The sequence below is a fragment of the Lottia gigantea genome (genome assembly GCF_000327385.1).
Source record: "Lottia gigantea unplaced genomic scaffold LOTGIsca_122, whole genome shotgun sequence".
Classification (NCBI taxonomy): Eukaryota; Metazoa; Mollusca; class Gastropoda; family Lottiidae; genus Lottia; species Lottia gigantea.
In genome coordinates this window covers 623,914-639,854 of record NW_008707266.1, presented here as the reverse complement: position 1 = coordinate 639,854, position 15,941 = coordinate 623,914, and the positions used below count along the sequence as shown (strand labels likewise).

Here is a 15,941-nt window from a genome sequence, read left to right as displayed (position 1 = left end):
AAATTTCGTACAACCGCACAAACCGAAAGCTTTCTGGATTTTTTATTCCACTTTTCTGAATTTTTTGTGGTAAATTATTGTGCTATTAAGTTGATGGCTATAGATTTTGGTAGATGATGGAGCAAAGCTCAAATATAACTGATGTAGTTAATATAGCATAAATTTGGCTGATAAATGTCAAATTTGGAAGATTCTAACCCCATAATTGGAGAACTGTTGTCTATGATCTAATTAAAGGTATACTACCTCTTAGGATGACCAAAAAAATTGAAATGTTTAAACATAGCCAAAATGAGTCTTTTGTTCATCAGTGGATTTACCTGATGTCAAAACTAGGCAGAATTCTCTATTTTTTAAGGCCAACTGATGAATATATATACTTGTTGATCAAGTTTGAGACTTTAAATTTTATGTCCATTCTAAGAGGTAGTATTCCTTTAATATTTTTGATAGTCATGCCTTACTTTGAGTTGCTTCATGTTCAGTGATCCTGATTAAAGTGTTTTTAAGTTCTGCTATTTGTTGGTTGAGTAGAATGACTGTATTATTTTTAGTAAAACTGTTATTTTATAGATCTATTATTATTATATTATTATACATTGTGTGATGTGCTGTATTTATTAAACATTTCTTACACAATATTTGCCTTTATACTTAAACATCCTCAAGCAATTTGTCTTTGATGTCAGCACTCTTCCAGGAGATTGTAAAGCATTTAACACCCCTGAAGCTGGAAATCTTAAGGAAAGGGGGTCTGGATATGGTATCTTTGAATTATGAAGCCCATTTAATTGAATTCTCCTTAATTCTCATGAATTTTCTTCTTTAGTTTGAGAATTTGGCCTATTTGTTTTCTGAGACACAAGTCCCATCTTTCAGGAGCTACACTCAGCCAGTAGTAAGAAAGTTTTCCTGCATTTATATATATATATACAGATCATTCAAAATAATATGGAAAAAAAACTAAGTAATATTAGTCACAAAATATATCAATTGAATTTAAATTTCAGACAAAACATAACCAAATAACATTTTGCTTATATCCAGCTTGAATTTGCTATTTTACATGGTAAATAGACATCACATAAATAACTAGAGCTTAAAGAATCCAAACATTGAATTTCAGCTTTATAACCCATTTGGAACATCTTCTGAATTTCTGCTTCCATTTTCCAGTTTAATTTCACATAAGGTCTTGTCAGTAGCTGAGCAGTTTTATCTTGATCTTTTGAAGTCATTTTGATCAAGCTTGAATGTGGAATATTCAAACAAGGAATTTCTGACGGTAGAATTCCTAACCATTTTATTGCTGGAACAGTCAAAAGATGGTTTTCACTTGCATGTGCTTTGGAGCCAAACCGATAAACTGCCATTATTTCAAAACCATGAGGATCACAATCAACTAGGGCAAACATTGGAAGTTGGTACTGTTCCCATAATAATCTCAGCAGAAGTCTAGTTCCCAAATCTGGAAATCCTTTTGCAGTTATTAGAATACATGGAGCATGTTTTTCACAAAATTTATTCTCAATTAACTTTTGAAAAGTGGCATCCTTTTCGACAATTAGCAAAAATTGAGCTTCTGTCCTGAGATCTACCATATCTTTCTTATGCGCTGGAACTTGAACACCCAATTTTGTATCTCGACAATCAATATGAAGACCATTTTCATTGCAGAACTGTAAATCCCCTGCAATAGCACCTTTGCATGAAGCTAAGACATTCAGTTCCCATCTTGGCACATCAAGAATAGCAGCAATATTATCAACAATTCCATCCAAGACATTTTGTTTGCCAAAAGCTTCAGGATCTTGATAATATAAGTCTCTTTTAGTGCAAAATTTATTTTCTTGCAATTGTTTGTAAATGACAGATAAAACTTTGATGATAAGACTAAATTTCTTTAAAGATTTTGCATCATCATAGCGAATATATGACATTTTTTTCTTTTCTGTTGGCTGTAAATATTCCCCATTTTTGTACTCAATTGTGTCCCAATCTCTATAATTAACATACTGTAAAACTGGAGCTTCACCATTGTCTAAAGCATCAATAATTCCATTTATCAAGGTTTCTATTCTTTTCAGAAACTCTTCCCTTGTTTCTTTTTTGCAAATGTGAGGCTGCTTATTTTCTTTATGTTTCGTTTGTAGCCATTCTGCTGTAAGAGTTCGTTTCAACAATATCAAACTTTCCATTTTTTCTTAGCACCCAAGAAAAGAAATTGTTTTCTTTGTTCCCGTGTTGTTTGTTTTCCTTTTGGCAGATAAAGGCTGTCTGCTAGACTTTTGACAGCGTAAAGAAAATTTTTGTGTGATAATCAAGCCTACGGTGTAAGGGGCATAACTCTTAATCTAGCTTTATTGTTTTCATTGGTAACAGAATAAAAAAGGAAGGTCGACTATGAATTAATGATAACTTAGTATTTGTAGTCGCAGAAGTATGATTTTATTTAGCTTTTATTCTATCTTGTTTATTTTCTCCATTTTATTTTTAAGTATAGTTATATGATCGCATGCCATTGTCTTTTTGCATTTACAGAATCACATAAAATATGCCTTCAGCTCAGTGCAGTGGACTAATTTAAGTCATCTCTCTTTGACTTCAGTCCTCTGCAGAAAAACAGTAAGCTTACAGTATTTGTAACTTTTCATTTAAACTTTGGGACCAATTTTACATCTGAAACAGAAAGCAGAACTATCAATGTATACCACATGAAATGAACATTTGTCCATGATGAACAGTCACTGGCAAATAATTGGGAATATTCAGTCCAATAGGTTGTAATATCCAAATGTCAGAGGAATTTCCTCAAAATAGAGTTGGCCTACTTCTAAACTGATAGAGAGGCTTTGAAGTAAAGAATAATTCCGAAAACTTATATTGATAGGTCTCATCCACTGATTTTAAGAAGATGTCAGCCTCAACTTCACCAGAAGATAAAGATCAGAAGAGTTTTGATAATGGGATTAAATGTGTTAATCTCTTAGTTAATCCTGATAATCTGTATAAATTAGCCAATGGTAAAGTATCTCAACTTCATCTTCATCAGTCATTACCATCCACAATCAACTTGACTAAATTATTGAATAATCTAACTAACTTGAAGGTAAGCCAGTCTGTTTATATGATCATAGGTCCTCTTTTGAAAAGGTCATTAAAACTTTTCGACTTGGTCAAAATTTAGCTGTAGTTAAAGCTAATTTTTATCTGTTCCAGTCTACAAATCATTGACAATTTATGCAAAATTAACACGAAAACATCTTGTTTGTACAATTTCTGCTCTCAAACTTTCAATGGGAGGTTTACACTTATTCGCTTCCACATAGTTGCCGCATCTCAAATTAAAAAGTTGTCCCCACCACATGAAATTTTTGTGCATGCAAAATCACTGCACATGATTGTATATGTAGGCCTTTGTATATTTTGCAGGTTTTAGATCTATCTCATAATAATATGGGACCTCAAGCTTTCCGTGCTGTATGTCTAGCTATGAGTAATAATATGACTATAATCAGCTTGAATTTATCTGATAATAGAGCTGATACAGATTCTGCTGTGAGTATTTATTTGACTATGGAAAATGGATATCTGATTATAAGAATATGAAGTCAAAATATATTTAGTAAGAAGTTGTCCTCCAGAAGATTATTAATTTTAACTATTTGCAATGATGTTAACAAAATGTGAAGGAAAGATGACATGAGTTCCAGAAATATTTAAGTCTTGATGTAAAAGATAAATTGGTGATTATAGGAAAGGGCAAGACAATGACAATGTATGAATATTCAACCAACTTAACTTAAGGCCTATATATTCACGTTCCAGGCATGCATTGGAATGATGTTGAAAGAAAATAAAACTTTACAATATTTAGATGTATCAGGCAATAATTTAGGTAAAGATTATTTTTCAAGATGTGTTGGCCCTGCCTTGAAAACTAACTCATCACTGTTGACTTTAAGGTAACTTATAACATTAAACATTTTTTTCTTTGTCTTATATCTTGTTTTGTTCAATCTTGATTACTTTGCGCATGAAAGAAAGTGGTAAAAAAGTAGTACCAGCCATGAAAACAACCATGGTTGTTTGGGTGTGATAACAAACTACAGGCTGTGCATATTAAATATCCCTTTGGAATTGAATAAAAGTTGGAATAAAAGTATGCTTATGAAAGTTTACACATTGCATACTGCAGAGTATCACATTTATTTCATTTCTGATCCCAGCGATTGTTGGGATATATATAATTTAGAAAAGCACAATATCTTTTATAACTTTTGACCTGTGAAGTACAGTACTGTAACATTATATAATTTGAACAGAGCTGAGAGTATTGGTAGTGTAGATATGAAGTTATTACTAGAAAGTTTACAGGAGAATAACAGTCTAGAAGATTTTAATATCAGTAATAATCAGATAACAGATAGAACCTGTATTGGAAAATATCTAGCTGTTTGTTTACAGGTATGTATTATTGTTATTGTTTATTAGTCATCATCATCACAGTATTAAAGTTGAACAAAGATAATGATGCACAAAGATCAGTCAACAGAATATGTAGGTGTCATTGAAAAATGGCCATCAAGGCAAACTGCATTGTGTTTAATGTATTCATTAGCTCAAGAGTATATCATAACCTAGATATATTGTAACCTAGACCTCTAGACTTCTGGTTTTTGTATCAAATATAGGGTCTGTTGTAAAGTCTTATGATGATATTCTTGAATCTTTCTGTATGCATTCTACATATTTAAAAAAAATTTTGTTTGAGCAGAAAAGCAGTACCAAATTATACAGTATCAATATTAGTAATTGTAATATGAACCCTGATGGTATTAAACTATTACTACAAGGATTACAGGGAAACATCACTTTAACTCATTTGAATATGAGTGGAAATGAGGTCAGTATATATATTTATTGACACTTTCAGGGAAAAAAACGTTGTTGGTTGTATTTTCCATATCTACATAATTCCTGAAGATTTTTTTGGTTTTTGAACCAAATGACTAGCATAATTTTTTCTAAATATTTGGAAGAAATATTTTTATTTCATATTGGTATTTCTTGATCATTAACAATGTGGCATTATCTTTGAATTTCAGTTTGGTAGTCTACAGACATTCTATGAAGTTATATTGTGCTGTTTTCAACTTAAAACTCTGAGCTATCTGTCAATTACTGATGCCAGATTGTCTGATATAACATTACAAAGAAAAGGTAGTAAAGATTTGAATTTCTCTTCTGGAGACTAATGGGAGATAACTCTTTCCTACAATCAAGACTACAAAAGATATATATAAGCGTTAGTTAATGAGAACAAACAGTCTTTCCTATATATTAGGCACAAAGGGGACAGAGCATGTTTGTGGAAGACAAAAAGTGCTGACCAAGGCTTGAAAATTGTTCTTTTGGGGATATTTTATTAAATTATATATCATGTTTTGAAAACCAACTTTTTACTATATTCAGGCAAAGGTATTTGTGAAATTTCGGAAACAATTCAAAACCTTAATACAAGCGGTTTGTCCCTAGATGTTCACAAATATCTTTACATGACTAAACTCTTTTCTCTTGTCTAGTAAAATGTCAAATTGAATTGAATTCATTAAATTAGTACTAATTAATACTAAAAAATCAATCTTTTTACTTCAACTTTAAGCCTCTAAATCAATTCAATTTTGGAATGTTAATCCCAATACCAAAACTAGCTGTCCTGATGAAGATTGTGAATCTGAAACACTTGAGTGAATTAGAAATATGTTTTCTTGTTGCCATAGTTATATATATTGAATTTCTGGTATTTTTTTTGTAGATATTCAGACATCAACTGTATCTGCTCTAGAAATACTGAAACTTAATTCCAGTAAACTAACAAATGAGTTATTCAGTTTGTTAGCTCAACAGTTGAGTGGAAAATTAACAAATTTAACTGAACTTGACATTGGTAACAATCCTGATTTAAAAGTCACATGTTTATTAGATATCTATAAACTTACTAGTGGTAAATACATACTTCTCTTTGAAAATCTTTGATGTTGCTTTGATGTTGTTGTATACTTATGCAAAATTCACAGAAATTGCCTATTCCACTGAAAGCATCCAGAAGAGTTAGACTAATGCACAGTTTAGTTCTGTAATCAATCATGGCTAGCAAATATATTATAATATTAGGAACATTCAACATGAACAATCCATTTTGTCTCCAGATAGTTTTAGTGGTAATGTGTGTTTAGTCTAGCATGTACAGTTCAATTTCTTTTATTTTTCCTAAATGGAAAATAAGAATTCTCTTGTTGCCATTTTGTAACATCTTTTGGTCTGCATAAAACTTTCTATAAATCCATATGTTGTTTAAATTATTACATTACTTGCCAAGAAAATTTGAACAAGAAGCATTTTGTCTCGATTCTTTGCTTGTAGTTTAATGTAAATGAATAAAAACATTTCTCCTGAAGGTGACAGTAAGAAGAGTTCCATAAAAAGATTAAGTTATGGTCTAAATGATATAGAAGATATAGCCAATAATTTGAAAACTAATTGGACTCAATTGAATTATTTAAATCTACGAAAATGTAAAGTGAGTATGGCTGGTTTAACTTGTTTGTCAGTATTGGTACAGAACAAAGAACTACCTATAACTACATTAGTATTAGATGGTTTAAAATTGTCTGGTACTCCAGCTTTTAATGACTTCTGTTGTAAGTGGAATTTTTAAAATTTTATTTACCATTATCTTTGTCAACTTCAAAGAAATGTCAAAAAATTACTCAATCTTATTGTCTGTTAGTCCCAGGATTTTGACCTACTCCAAATTCTTAACAAAATTCCAAATACAAGGGATTTTCAGGGGGAAACCATGTGCAAGAGAAAGAGTATATCAATAGAATTTATTATTTCATTATTCAAACTGTCACCAGCCTAATTTTGTATACTGTATTTATTCTATTTTGGAGACTAATGGGACATAACTCTTTTATCAGAGAGTTCCACCTTTTAACTGATATATTTCATAATTCACAATACAACAATGGTTGTAGTAAATCTGTTCTGTTTGTTTACACTATAGTTTTATTACAGCTGCACTACCTTCAAGTCATATAACAGCTATTAGTTTTGATGGATGTCAGTTAGCAGATGAAGATTTAGTTCCATTTTGTCAAGCTATGGGAAAAGGCTTAAAATTACACATGTTAAAATTATCAGCTAATAGGCTAACTGATGAGTTTACATCTACATTTGTGAAGAATCTACTGCAAGTTTCAAACTACCCTTTGGCTGTCTTAGATCTCTCAAATAATCAGGTTCAGTCAACTCTCTTTACTACATGTCTCGTTCAATGAGTTCACATGTTGTTCTTCATCAAGTTTATATACATGTAGTTGAAATATAACATCAATTCCAAACCAAGCTGGCATAATCTGATTTTTGACACCTTGGTATCCCTGCTTCTATATATTTTGTTCAATGAGTTTGTATACTAGGCTTATTTATTTAAACTGAACTGTTGAACATTTTTGTGGACAGTGTAAGATGAGATCTTCTCAATTTTCTCTAAAAACAAAAATCATTTTCAAGCTCAAAACACTTATTTTAAGATTTGAAATTGAATTGACTTTTAACATTAAAGCTACAATCTGTAGAAATTATGGTGTATTAAAATGTGTTATTATGGTTATGATAAGGAAATATTTTTATTGAATTATGTATTTTTCTAGTTAAATAATAAAACACCAAGTGAAATAGTTAGGTTATATTCTACTAAAGGTTATAAAACATTATTACACAGTATCAACCTACAATCAAATAACATAGGTAATATATACATATATATTCTGAATCTGTCTTGATACAACTACATATAGGATAGATTCTTTTAACACAGGTAAATAATAATGATCAAAAAGCAGTATCAGTGCAATTTAAATTCTGAATGGTCATGAATAAGGGTAGATGTTATTTGACATGCAACAAAAAACATCCCAAATTTTACAAATGAGCTCCTCCAAACATACACTTACACTGTTTCATATAAATAGAAAATATGCATGTGTGGAGAAGTCAATTTTTTTGTTGAGGGTGGGAACTAGATGACCAACACAATATTTCCAGCCTTGGTTATGAATAAGTTTATTACTGAATGGACTTTGCTTGGAGAAGATGTGAGACAAGTACAGTTAGAACAGATCTATTAAAACATCTATGTTTAAGATTTAGTTCATTAGCAGAACAACAATTTTGAATTGAAATATTTTATTGCCTTGACTTCCAGACCTCATTGTGAATATGACAAATAATTCAGCTTTATTTCCATTGATTTTCATTCTGAAATGAATGTTTATTTTATTAGGTAGTGAAGGTATTATAACAATTGTATCATGTATCACACCAACCTCTATATTAAATACACTATATATTGATAAACAGAGGACAAGTTTTGAAGAAAGTCAAGTCAATGATATTGGAATGAAAATAGCTACCAAATTAGGTAGGACAGTTTATATTATATACTTAAGATCGTAAGCTCTTTTGAAGAGGTGTGTAGTTGAAAACCACAGTTGCAAAGTGGTATGAGGTGTTTCAGTAAAATGAGTATGCTTTACAACCACTAAATTTTGTAGTGATTAAATGGAATGAATGAATGAAATGGTATATACTATTTAGGTGGAATGATGAATTGATATGAAATGAAAGAAAAAATGAGCAAGCCTTCTTTTTGTGTGTGTGGGTGAGTTTTGAACACTTGCTTACTTGTGTATCATTTTAATTATTTTTCCTATCATCCATAGGCTATAAAGTGAATATTAAAGACAATACAATAGAAACAGGTTGTAGCCCATTACCTAATATACTACAATCTGGTATTCATATTAATATCTCATCATTAGGGGGACATACAGGTATGTTATATGTTTATAATTGAAAGCTTGGTTGCCATTGTCATTTCTATGAATCATTAGATGGAGAAATTGAGTAGGGGCCACAGAATTGTTAAGGGGACCCCCACTAAAAACGCCACTGCTGGTTGTGCTAGTTAAAAATTCTTTGTGGTTTGTATTGGGAGTTTTTTTTTTCAATTTTGAACTTTGTGGCATGTATTGAGAGTTTTTGAAACATTCTGAACTTTGTGGCTTGTATTGGTTTCTTTTTTTAATTCTGAACTTTGTTTCTTGTATTGGGTGCTTTTTTTTAAATTCTGAACTTACTGTCATGTATTGGTTTTTTTCTTTTAATTCTGAACTTTGTTTCTTGTATTGGGAGTTTTATATAAATTCTGAACTTTGTTTCTTGTATTGGGAGTTTTATATAAATTCTGAACTTTGTTTCTTGTATTGGGAGTTTTTAAAATTTCTGAACTTTTTGACTTGACATTTGTCCCTAAGATGAGAAAAAAAAAATTATAAAAAATTTGGATTGATAAAATATATTGATCAAGAAATGTCCTAAGAAAAAATGTGAGAAATAAATTTGGTCCTATGCTACCAGGAAAACTCATAGCTAAGGGTAATTGTGGCAAGTCATGTTTTTTTAACCTTATGCATGATATTTATAATTAGTAAACATGAATAAAGTTTTGCATTAATTTTGTCTTTTTTCGTCCATTTAGGGGAAATTATCTACAAGTTAGATTGTCCTGCCATAGTAACAGATCTATCATCAAGACAACTGCTCTATCTCACTTTCTCTCAAGTTATGGAGATTGCCTCACATTTAAAAGGATACAGTAAGTGTTATTTAAATTCCACTACTTTCGATTCAATGATTAAATCAGATTTGTTTTTTAGTTTGTTTTAATGACATGAGTTTAAAAAGAATTTGTAATTTACTGATATGTAACAGTACAGAAACAACCCATTGAACTAACTTTTAAATCATCAATTGAAGAGACGGATTCACCATCCATTTGACTAATTGTACCCTAGTATCAGAAACAGGACCTTTTAGCTAAGCTAATCAGTAATAGTGTTTACAGCTCATGGTCGAAATTTTTTTAGCCTTCAAATTCATGTGTGTCTAGAATTATCTTTTCTGTGAAAGTTAAAATGATGATGCATCTTTTCTTAAGAAATCTAATCTTAGTTTGAGGTATTTTGAAGGAGTTATGCGATTTTTGTACATTTCTAGTATTTCTGAAGACTATTTACATATATTTAAGACTAAAACCTAGAAACTTGCCACCCTCTCCCTTTAAAATATTTGTACTTCTGACCTACATAACTGAATTTAGAGAAACAAGGTTAACATTGTAAATTGTATTGCTATAACAACATTTCATATAAACTGGAGCTTGATTATTTTAATTAACTCAACAGAAGTATATAAATAATTGTCTTATTATTTGAATAGAAGATGGAGAATGTATATTATCTAATGTAGAATTTAATATGATAACTGGTAGTAATAAAGATAGAGAGGTACCATCTTGGCTTCAGGTAAAAACACAATGAAGTTTCATAATGGTGGTTTTATTATGGTTTCATTCAATTCAATTCATTGATGCCTGAGCTCTGCTGAGGCTAAAAGGCCTGTTGCTAATTGTAATAATAATGTTTCATATTGAACAAACCTGTAACTCATTGGCGATATGTCAGAAAATATCAGAACAAACAAATGATGTTAAGCCCGAACGTCTTGCAAATCCTACTTGGATGCTATTATTGATTGACAAAGATTTAATTACATCTTCAAGGGAGGTAATATTTATAAATTACAGATGTAGGTCAGTATTTTCCAACACACTTCAAGGGAGGTAATATTTATAATTAACAACTGTATAGATGTAGGTCAGTATTTTCCAACACACTTCAAGGGAGGTAATATTTATAATTAACAACTGTATAGATGTAGGTCAGTATTTTCCTACACACTTCAAGGGAGGTAATGTTTACAAATTACAACTGCACAGATACAGGTCAGCATCTTCCTGCACACTTCAAGGGAGGTAATGTTTATAAATTACAAGTGTACATATGTAGGTCAGTATTTTAGATTACACTTCAAGGGAGTTAATATTTATAATTAACAACTGTACAGATATAGGTCAGTATTTTCCTACACACTTCAAGGGAGACAAGATCCGCAATGCTTTGTTATCAACAATAATTGTACAGATGTAGGTTAATAGATGCCTACATAGGCCCCCTAAGACATTTTTGCGCCCCCGAACCGACACCCTGGGCTATCTACAGGCCTGACCTTAGGTCAAGTTCACATTCACTATTAAAGAGAAAATCAAAAATCAATAATAAACTTTCACTGGAAAATAAATATTTAGTTCGTTATATAAATTAATATAAATATACTTTGTCACATAGTAACCCTAGTTCCTAAACTGTATACATTTCCTGTGGTCGAGTAATGTCCAACAGTTGCGGATCCACGTCTTTAAACGTTAGATAGAATTTGTAATCCGTCAAACATCTTAATGGTTTACTGTTCTGCTTTCAAGATAAAACATTCTGTAAATATGGTAAAAAGTCGCACAATTCTTTTCTTCAATTCTTTCAAACTTCTTCACAATCTGTGAAACTTGAATGATTTCTTTCCCGAAATCTTAAAAGATATCAATTTATTAATTGGGTGATATAAATCATATAAGAATTATTGCCTTAAATTAATAAACGTGTGAAAATAAAGTGAAAGTATCTCAAATGCATTTGTCACCCACCAAACAATTCATTAACAATTCAATCAAAATCATGCACAATGTATGATGCTTGTTTCTGATATTTTCGCAGCTCATCCCGATCAGATAGCTTCTGATGATACTATAGTTAATACTATAAATAAATACACAGGTCTTTCGCGTTTCCATCCTCTTCAACGGCATCTAAATTTACAATCGGTCTTATTTCTCCTGAGTCATCATTGCTGCCATTCCAATCACCCTGGTCGTCAGATCTGTTAATGAAGAATTTAGATATATCCAGAACAGGTTTTTCTATTATCATATACTGTGACAAATCTAAATGTTGGTTCTTTTGTTTTATTTGTTTCCCATGTTCTTCATCATTACATTACATTTTAACATTTAATAGGCCTGTTGCTAATTTTAATAATAATGTTTCATAATGAACAAACCTATAACTCATTGGCCGAAATGTCAGAAAATATCAGAACAAACAAATCATATTATGCCCGAACGTCTTGCAAATCCTACTTGGATGCTATTATTGATTGACAAAGAATTAATTACCGGTACAACTTCCAAGGGAGGTAATATTTATAAATTACAGATGTAGGTCAGTATTTTCCAACACACTTCAAGGGAGGTAATATTTATAATTAACAGGTTTATGTATTATCAGATACTGTGACAAATCTAAATGTTGGTTCTTTTGTTTTATTTGTTTCCCAAGTTCTTCATTATTACATTTTGGAATTATTTTTGGCAGATTGTCAGACATTTCCAGTTCTGCAGCACAAAGCAAAAACCGTAAAGATCCATTAGGAGTAAGCCAACTAACTGCGTTTTGCTTAGCAAGTCGTTCCTTTGTTGTCATTTTGCTTCGGTAGATCTGGAACGCATGCATGACTTATAATCCTGAGTCTTGTCCACTTGTTGACTTCTTGCATAGTTTCTGCTAGACTCTTTCTGAAAATTCCACCATAAGGAAAGTCTTGATGAAGATGGAAGTCTGGGATTAATCGATGCCATTCTCATTGGACGATAAGAAACAATGGACAATTTGACTAAGAAGATAATAATACGACCATTATCTGATGTTTTTGTCTGAATTTCATTCAATAAAAGTTCCAAGACTTCAAGTGTTCAGAGTGTTACAACTTACTACAAGTGTATATAGTATTGCTAAAATATCATGAACACAGTAAAGATATGTTAAAAACTCACCTTAATTATCAAAATATTTGATATTTATCAGGAATATATGATAATTTTGTGAAAATTGTCAGAGAAAGTCAAAATGCTGCTGTTTTCTGTTAAATTCAGAACAATCACTGATGACAATTGAAATGATGTCATCGGAACAATACGTCATAATGAAGTTAATTTAGATGTGTAAAACTTCCTCAATAATGCTTTTGGTCATCTTCATTTTTCAAGGTTCTGCAAGCCTAGCCTATTTCTAACCCTTGATCTAGCGAGCTTATTTTCTCATCATTCATTGGATAAATCGTGGATTTGCTTCTCTACAGATTACCAAGATTCATTGAAAAAAAAAAAAACAACAAAAATCAATAAAGGAATCAAATTGTAAAATGATTTCATATTGATATCTCACAGGTTGTTTAGAATACCAATGACTTTTGTATGCCATAAACGTAGATGGCCTACTACCGACATTAGGATCTGTCTGGAATCGCTATTATATTAAGAAGTTGGCGAAACATCACTGTTCTTGCGATGTCAAAAGTATAGATATGTCAAAAGGCTGAGATATTCATGGATTTTGCCCAAAGCAGAAGAGATAAAGTTCGACTCTACCTCATATTCTGCTAAAATGGATAATTTAAGCCTTTACTCTCTGTACAGAAAGTCAGCCCATTGAAGTTGTAGCTAAGGTGCCAAGCGTTATCCAATCTGAGTCACATGTAGGTCAGAATTCAAGGGAGGTAATATATGTTTAATAATTAACAACTGTTCAGATGTAGGTCAGTATTTTGGAATACATTTCAAGGCAGGTAATGTTTATAATTAACTGTACAGATGTAGGTCAGTATTTTAGACACTTCAAGGGAGGTAATATATATTTAATACTTAACAACTGTACAGATGTAGGTTAGTATTTTAGACACATCAAGGGAGGTAATATATATTTAATAATTAACAACTCTACAGATGTAGATCAGTATTTTAGACACTTCAAGGGAGGTAATATATATTTAATAATTAACAACTGTACATATGTAGGTCAGTATTTTTTAGAATACACTTCAAGGGAGATAATATTTGTTTAATTTTTTTAAATAGTTATCTGATAAAAGAGATGTAGGATTATATTTAAGTAATTTACCTGGTAATGCTACTGTGAATAAATTAGAAGCTATATTTGAAATGGAAGCTGATTGTAATGTTGATGAAATCTGTCTTATGAAGGTGAGAAACCAATGGAGAAGAAGAAGCTTTCTATTTCACAAGTTTGATCATTTTAAAAATTCTTTCTACTGGTCCATAGTCTGAATTTTTGCTACAATCTTTCTCAAATTATCCGTAACCATATACTAGATTGACAGAAAAATGGGAAAGGTTGTGTATTCATGACATTTTTGCATGTCAAGGTAAAGAATGCAAGACATCAATCTTCAGATCTGAAGCAGAGAAATTACTGATGTTATAACAATATGTAAAGTGCTGTAACTGGTTGGGCTGTACATCCAATACTGTTGTTAAAAGAATTGTATGTGCTAGACACTTCATGGAGGAGGTTTACAAAGAAATTATCTTTCTTCTCAATTTGTAAAAGAATCCATACAATATATAAGCTGACGCTTCAATTAGAAAACAAAGCTATAGGATTACATGGAAATTGACAAGTTGACATGTTGTAAGTTCTGTTAATATATAAGCAAAATATTACTATATGAGATATGACAAATATGTTCTATTTATCAGGACCCGGTGAGTAGAAACAACAGTGGTATAGGATGGGTGTTGATGTCAGATGCCAAGTCTGTAGAAAAAGCTATTCAATTCTTTCAACAGGGAGAGGTAGGAATTGGGTTTCTTTTTTAATTCCACCTTCTTTACGTCAAGCTATAATGAACATCTGTAAATGTAGCGATTTAATTGGATTGTATGATAGCGAATACAGCCAATCGGAGGTCTCGATAGAAAGTCTGTTAAATATAAGCCAGTTTTTCAGTCGAGGGCTCTGATTGGCTGTTTTTGCTAGTGTACAAATCAATCTCTGCATACTCTGATACAAGAATGGTGGCTATTGCAGTCAAGATATTAGATACAGTGCGTAATAGCTTGACATTGTGAAGATGATCTAGGGAATCAGGAATAGGTTTGGAAGAAAGCATGTTGAACCCCATGACACTATTTTTTAGCTATAGGTTTTGATATAGACTTATATAGATATATCAAAAGTTGATAATTCGTCAAATTCTTCTTGTATATTTATATTAAGTTGTTGTATTTTGGACAGGCGAAAATATTTGGTCAACCCTTTCTGATTTCAAGAATACAAGTTAAACTCCATGATTCAGCCAGTTTAGAAGCCGAACAAAAAGCAAGGTTTGTGTTTGTTGTTACCTTATTTGATGTCAAGGTAAATTTTTGAGGCATTGAACTCTAGTCTGTGAATGCTAAACATAATCTGATTTATTCATTCAATTTATGGAGTCAGAAACGGGAATTTTGATAGCTAAGCTAATCAGAAATAATAGTGTTCACAGCAAACCTTTGAAAATTTGAGCCTTCAAATCCATGTGTGTGCAGAATTATCTGCGTTTGAAGTTAAAATAATACTCTTCTTTTATTGAGTCTTTCTCTAATCGGCGAACTATGACCTCTATAATGACTTAAATATAATTACGTCATTTTCTCCCTGGGGTCGTTATAATTTTTGAAATTTCTTTCTACAGAAAAGATATGGAAGAAAGATTAAAACAGAGAAAGATAGACGAGGCAGCACACAGACAACTTATTTTACACAACACAGAGGAATCATGGAAAAGACATGCTTATAGATTAGCCCATCCTGCTTATGCTGACGGTAGAATTTGGTAGAAACTCACTGATCGCTGTATATAAATATGATTCGGTATAAAACAAATGATAGTGTTACAGGAAAATCGTTGATCACCATTTTAGATTATATCACAATCACAGAAACTAAATCAAAATCGGCTTAGTGTTTAATTTACCAGAGGGACAATATGTTACAGTTTGGTCTGTTATATTTCCATATTCAATAGGCATGGTTATTTTAATATAACTGACTTGAACATTTGTTTTGCTGTGATATTGT

At 31.3% G+C, this 15,941-nt stretch overlaps 2 protein-coding genes across 2 annotated transcripts; one reads left to right on the top strand and one right to left on the bottom strand.

The window, feature by feature from the left end:
- Nucleotides 1–897: 897 nt before the first annotated feature.
- Nucleotides 898–2,257, bottom strand: LOTGIDRAFT_199608 (hypothetical protein). The gene has a single exon (XM_009048481.1). The coding sequence runs from the start codon at nt 2,196–2,198 to the stop codon at nt 1,038–1,040; it is 1,161 nt and encodes a 386-aa protein (XP_009046729.1). The 5' UTR covers nt 2,199–2,257; the 3' UTR covers nt 898–1,037.
- A 657-nt stretch (nt 2,258–2,914) lies between these two features.
- Nucleotides 2,915–15,700, top strand: LOTGIDRAFT_171908 (hypothetical protein; the record flags this gene model as incomplete). The annotated part of the gene is made up of 18 exons (XM_009048480.1): nt 2,915–3,109; nt 3,433–3,558; nt 3,829–3,965; nt 4,326–4,467; nt 4,775–4,906; nt 5,109–5,223; nt 5,819–6,007; nt 6,462–6,704; nt 7,084–7,307; nt 7,722–7,818; nt 8,354–8,491; nt 8,793–8,903; nt 9,611–9,727; nt 10,351–10,436; nt 13,937–14,062; nt 14,579–14,674; nt 15,117–15,205; nt 15,556–15,700. The coding sequence occupies 18 exons, from the start codon at nt 2,915–2,917 to the stop codon at nt 15,698–15,700; spliced, it is 2,508 nt and encodes an 835-aa protein (XP_009046728.1).
- Between the last annotated feature and the right edge of the window lie 241 nt (nt 15,701–15,941).

Bases quoted from the DNA above. Each gene is read 5' to 3' on its own strand.
- LOTGIDRAFT_199608 (XM_009048481.1), bottom strand. From the start codon at position 2,198: ATGGAAAGTTTGATATTGTTGAAACGAACTCTTACAGCAGAATGGCTA.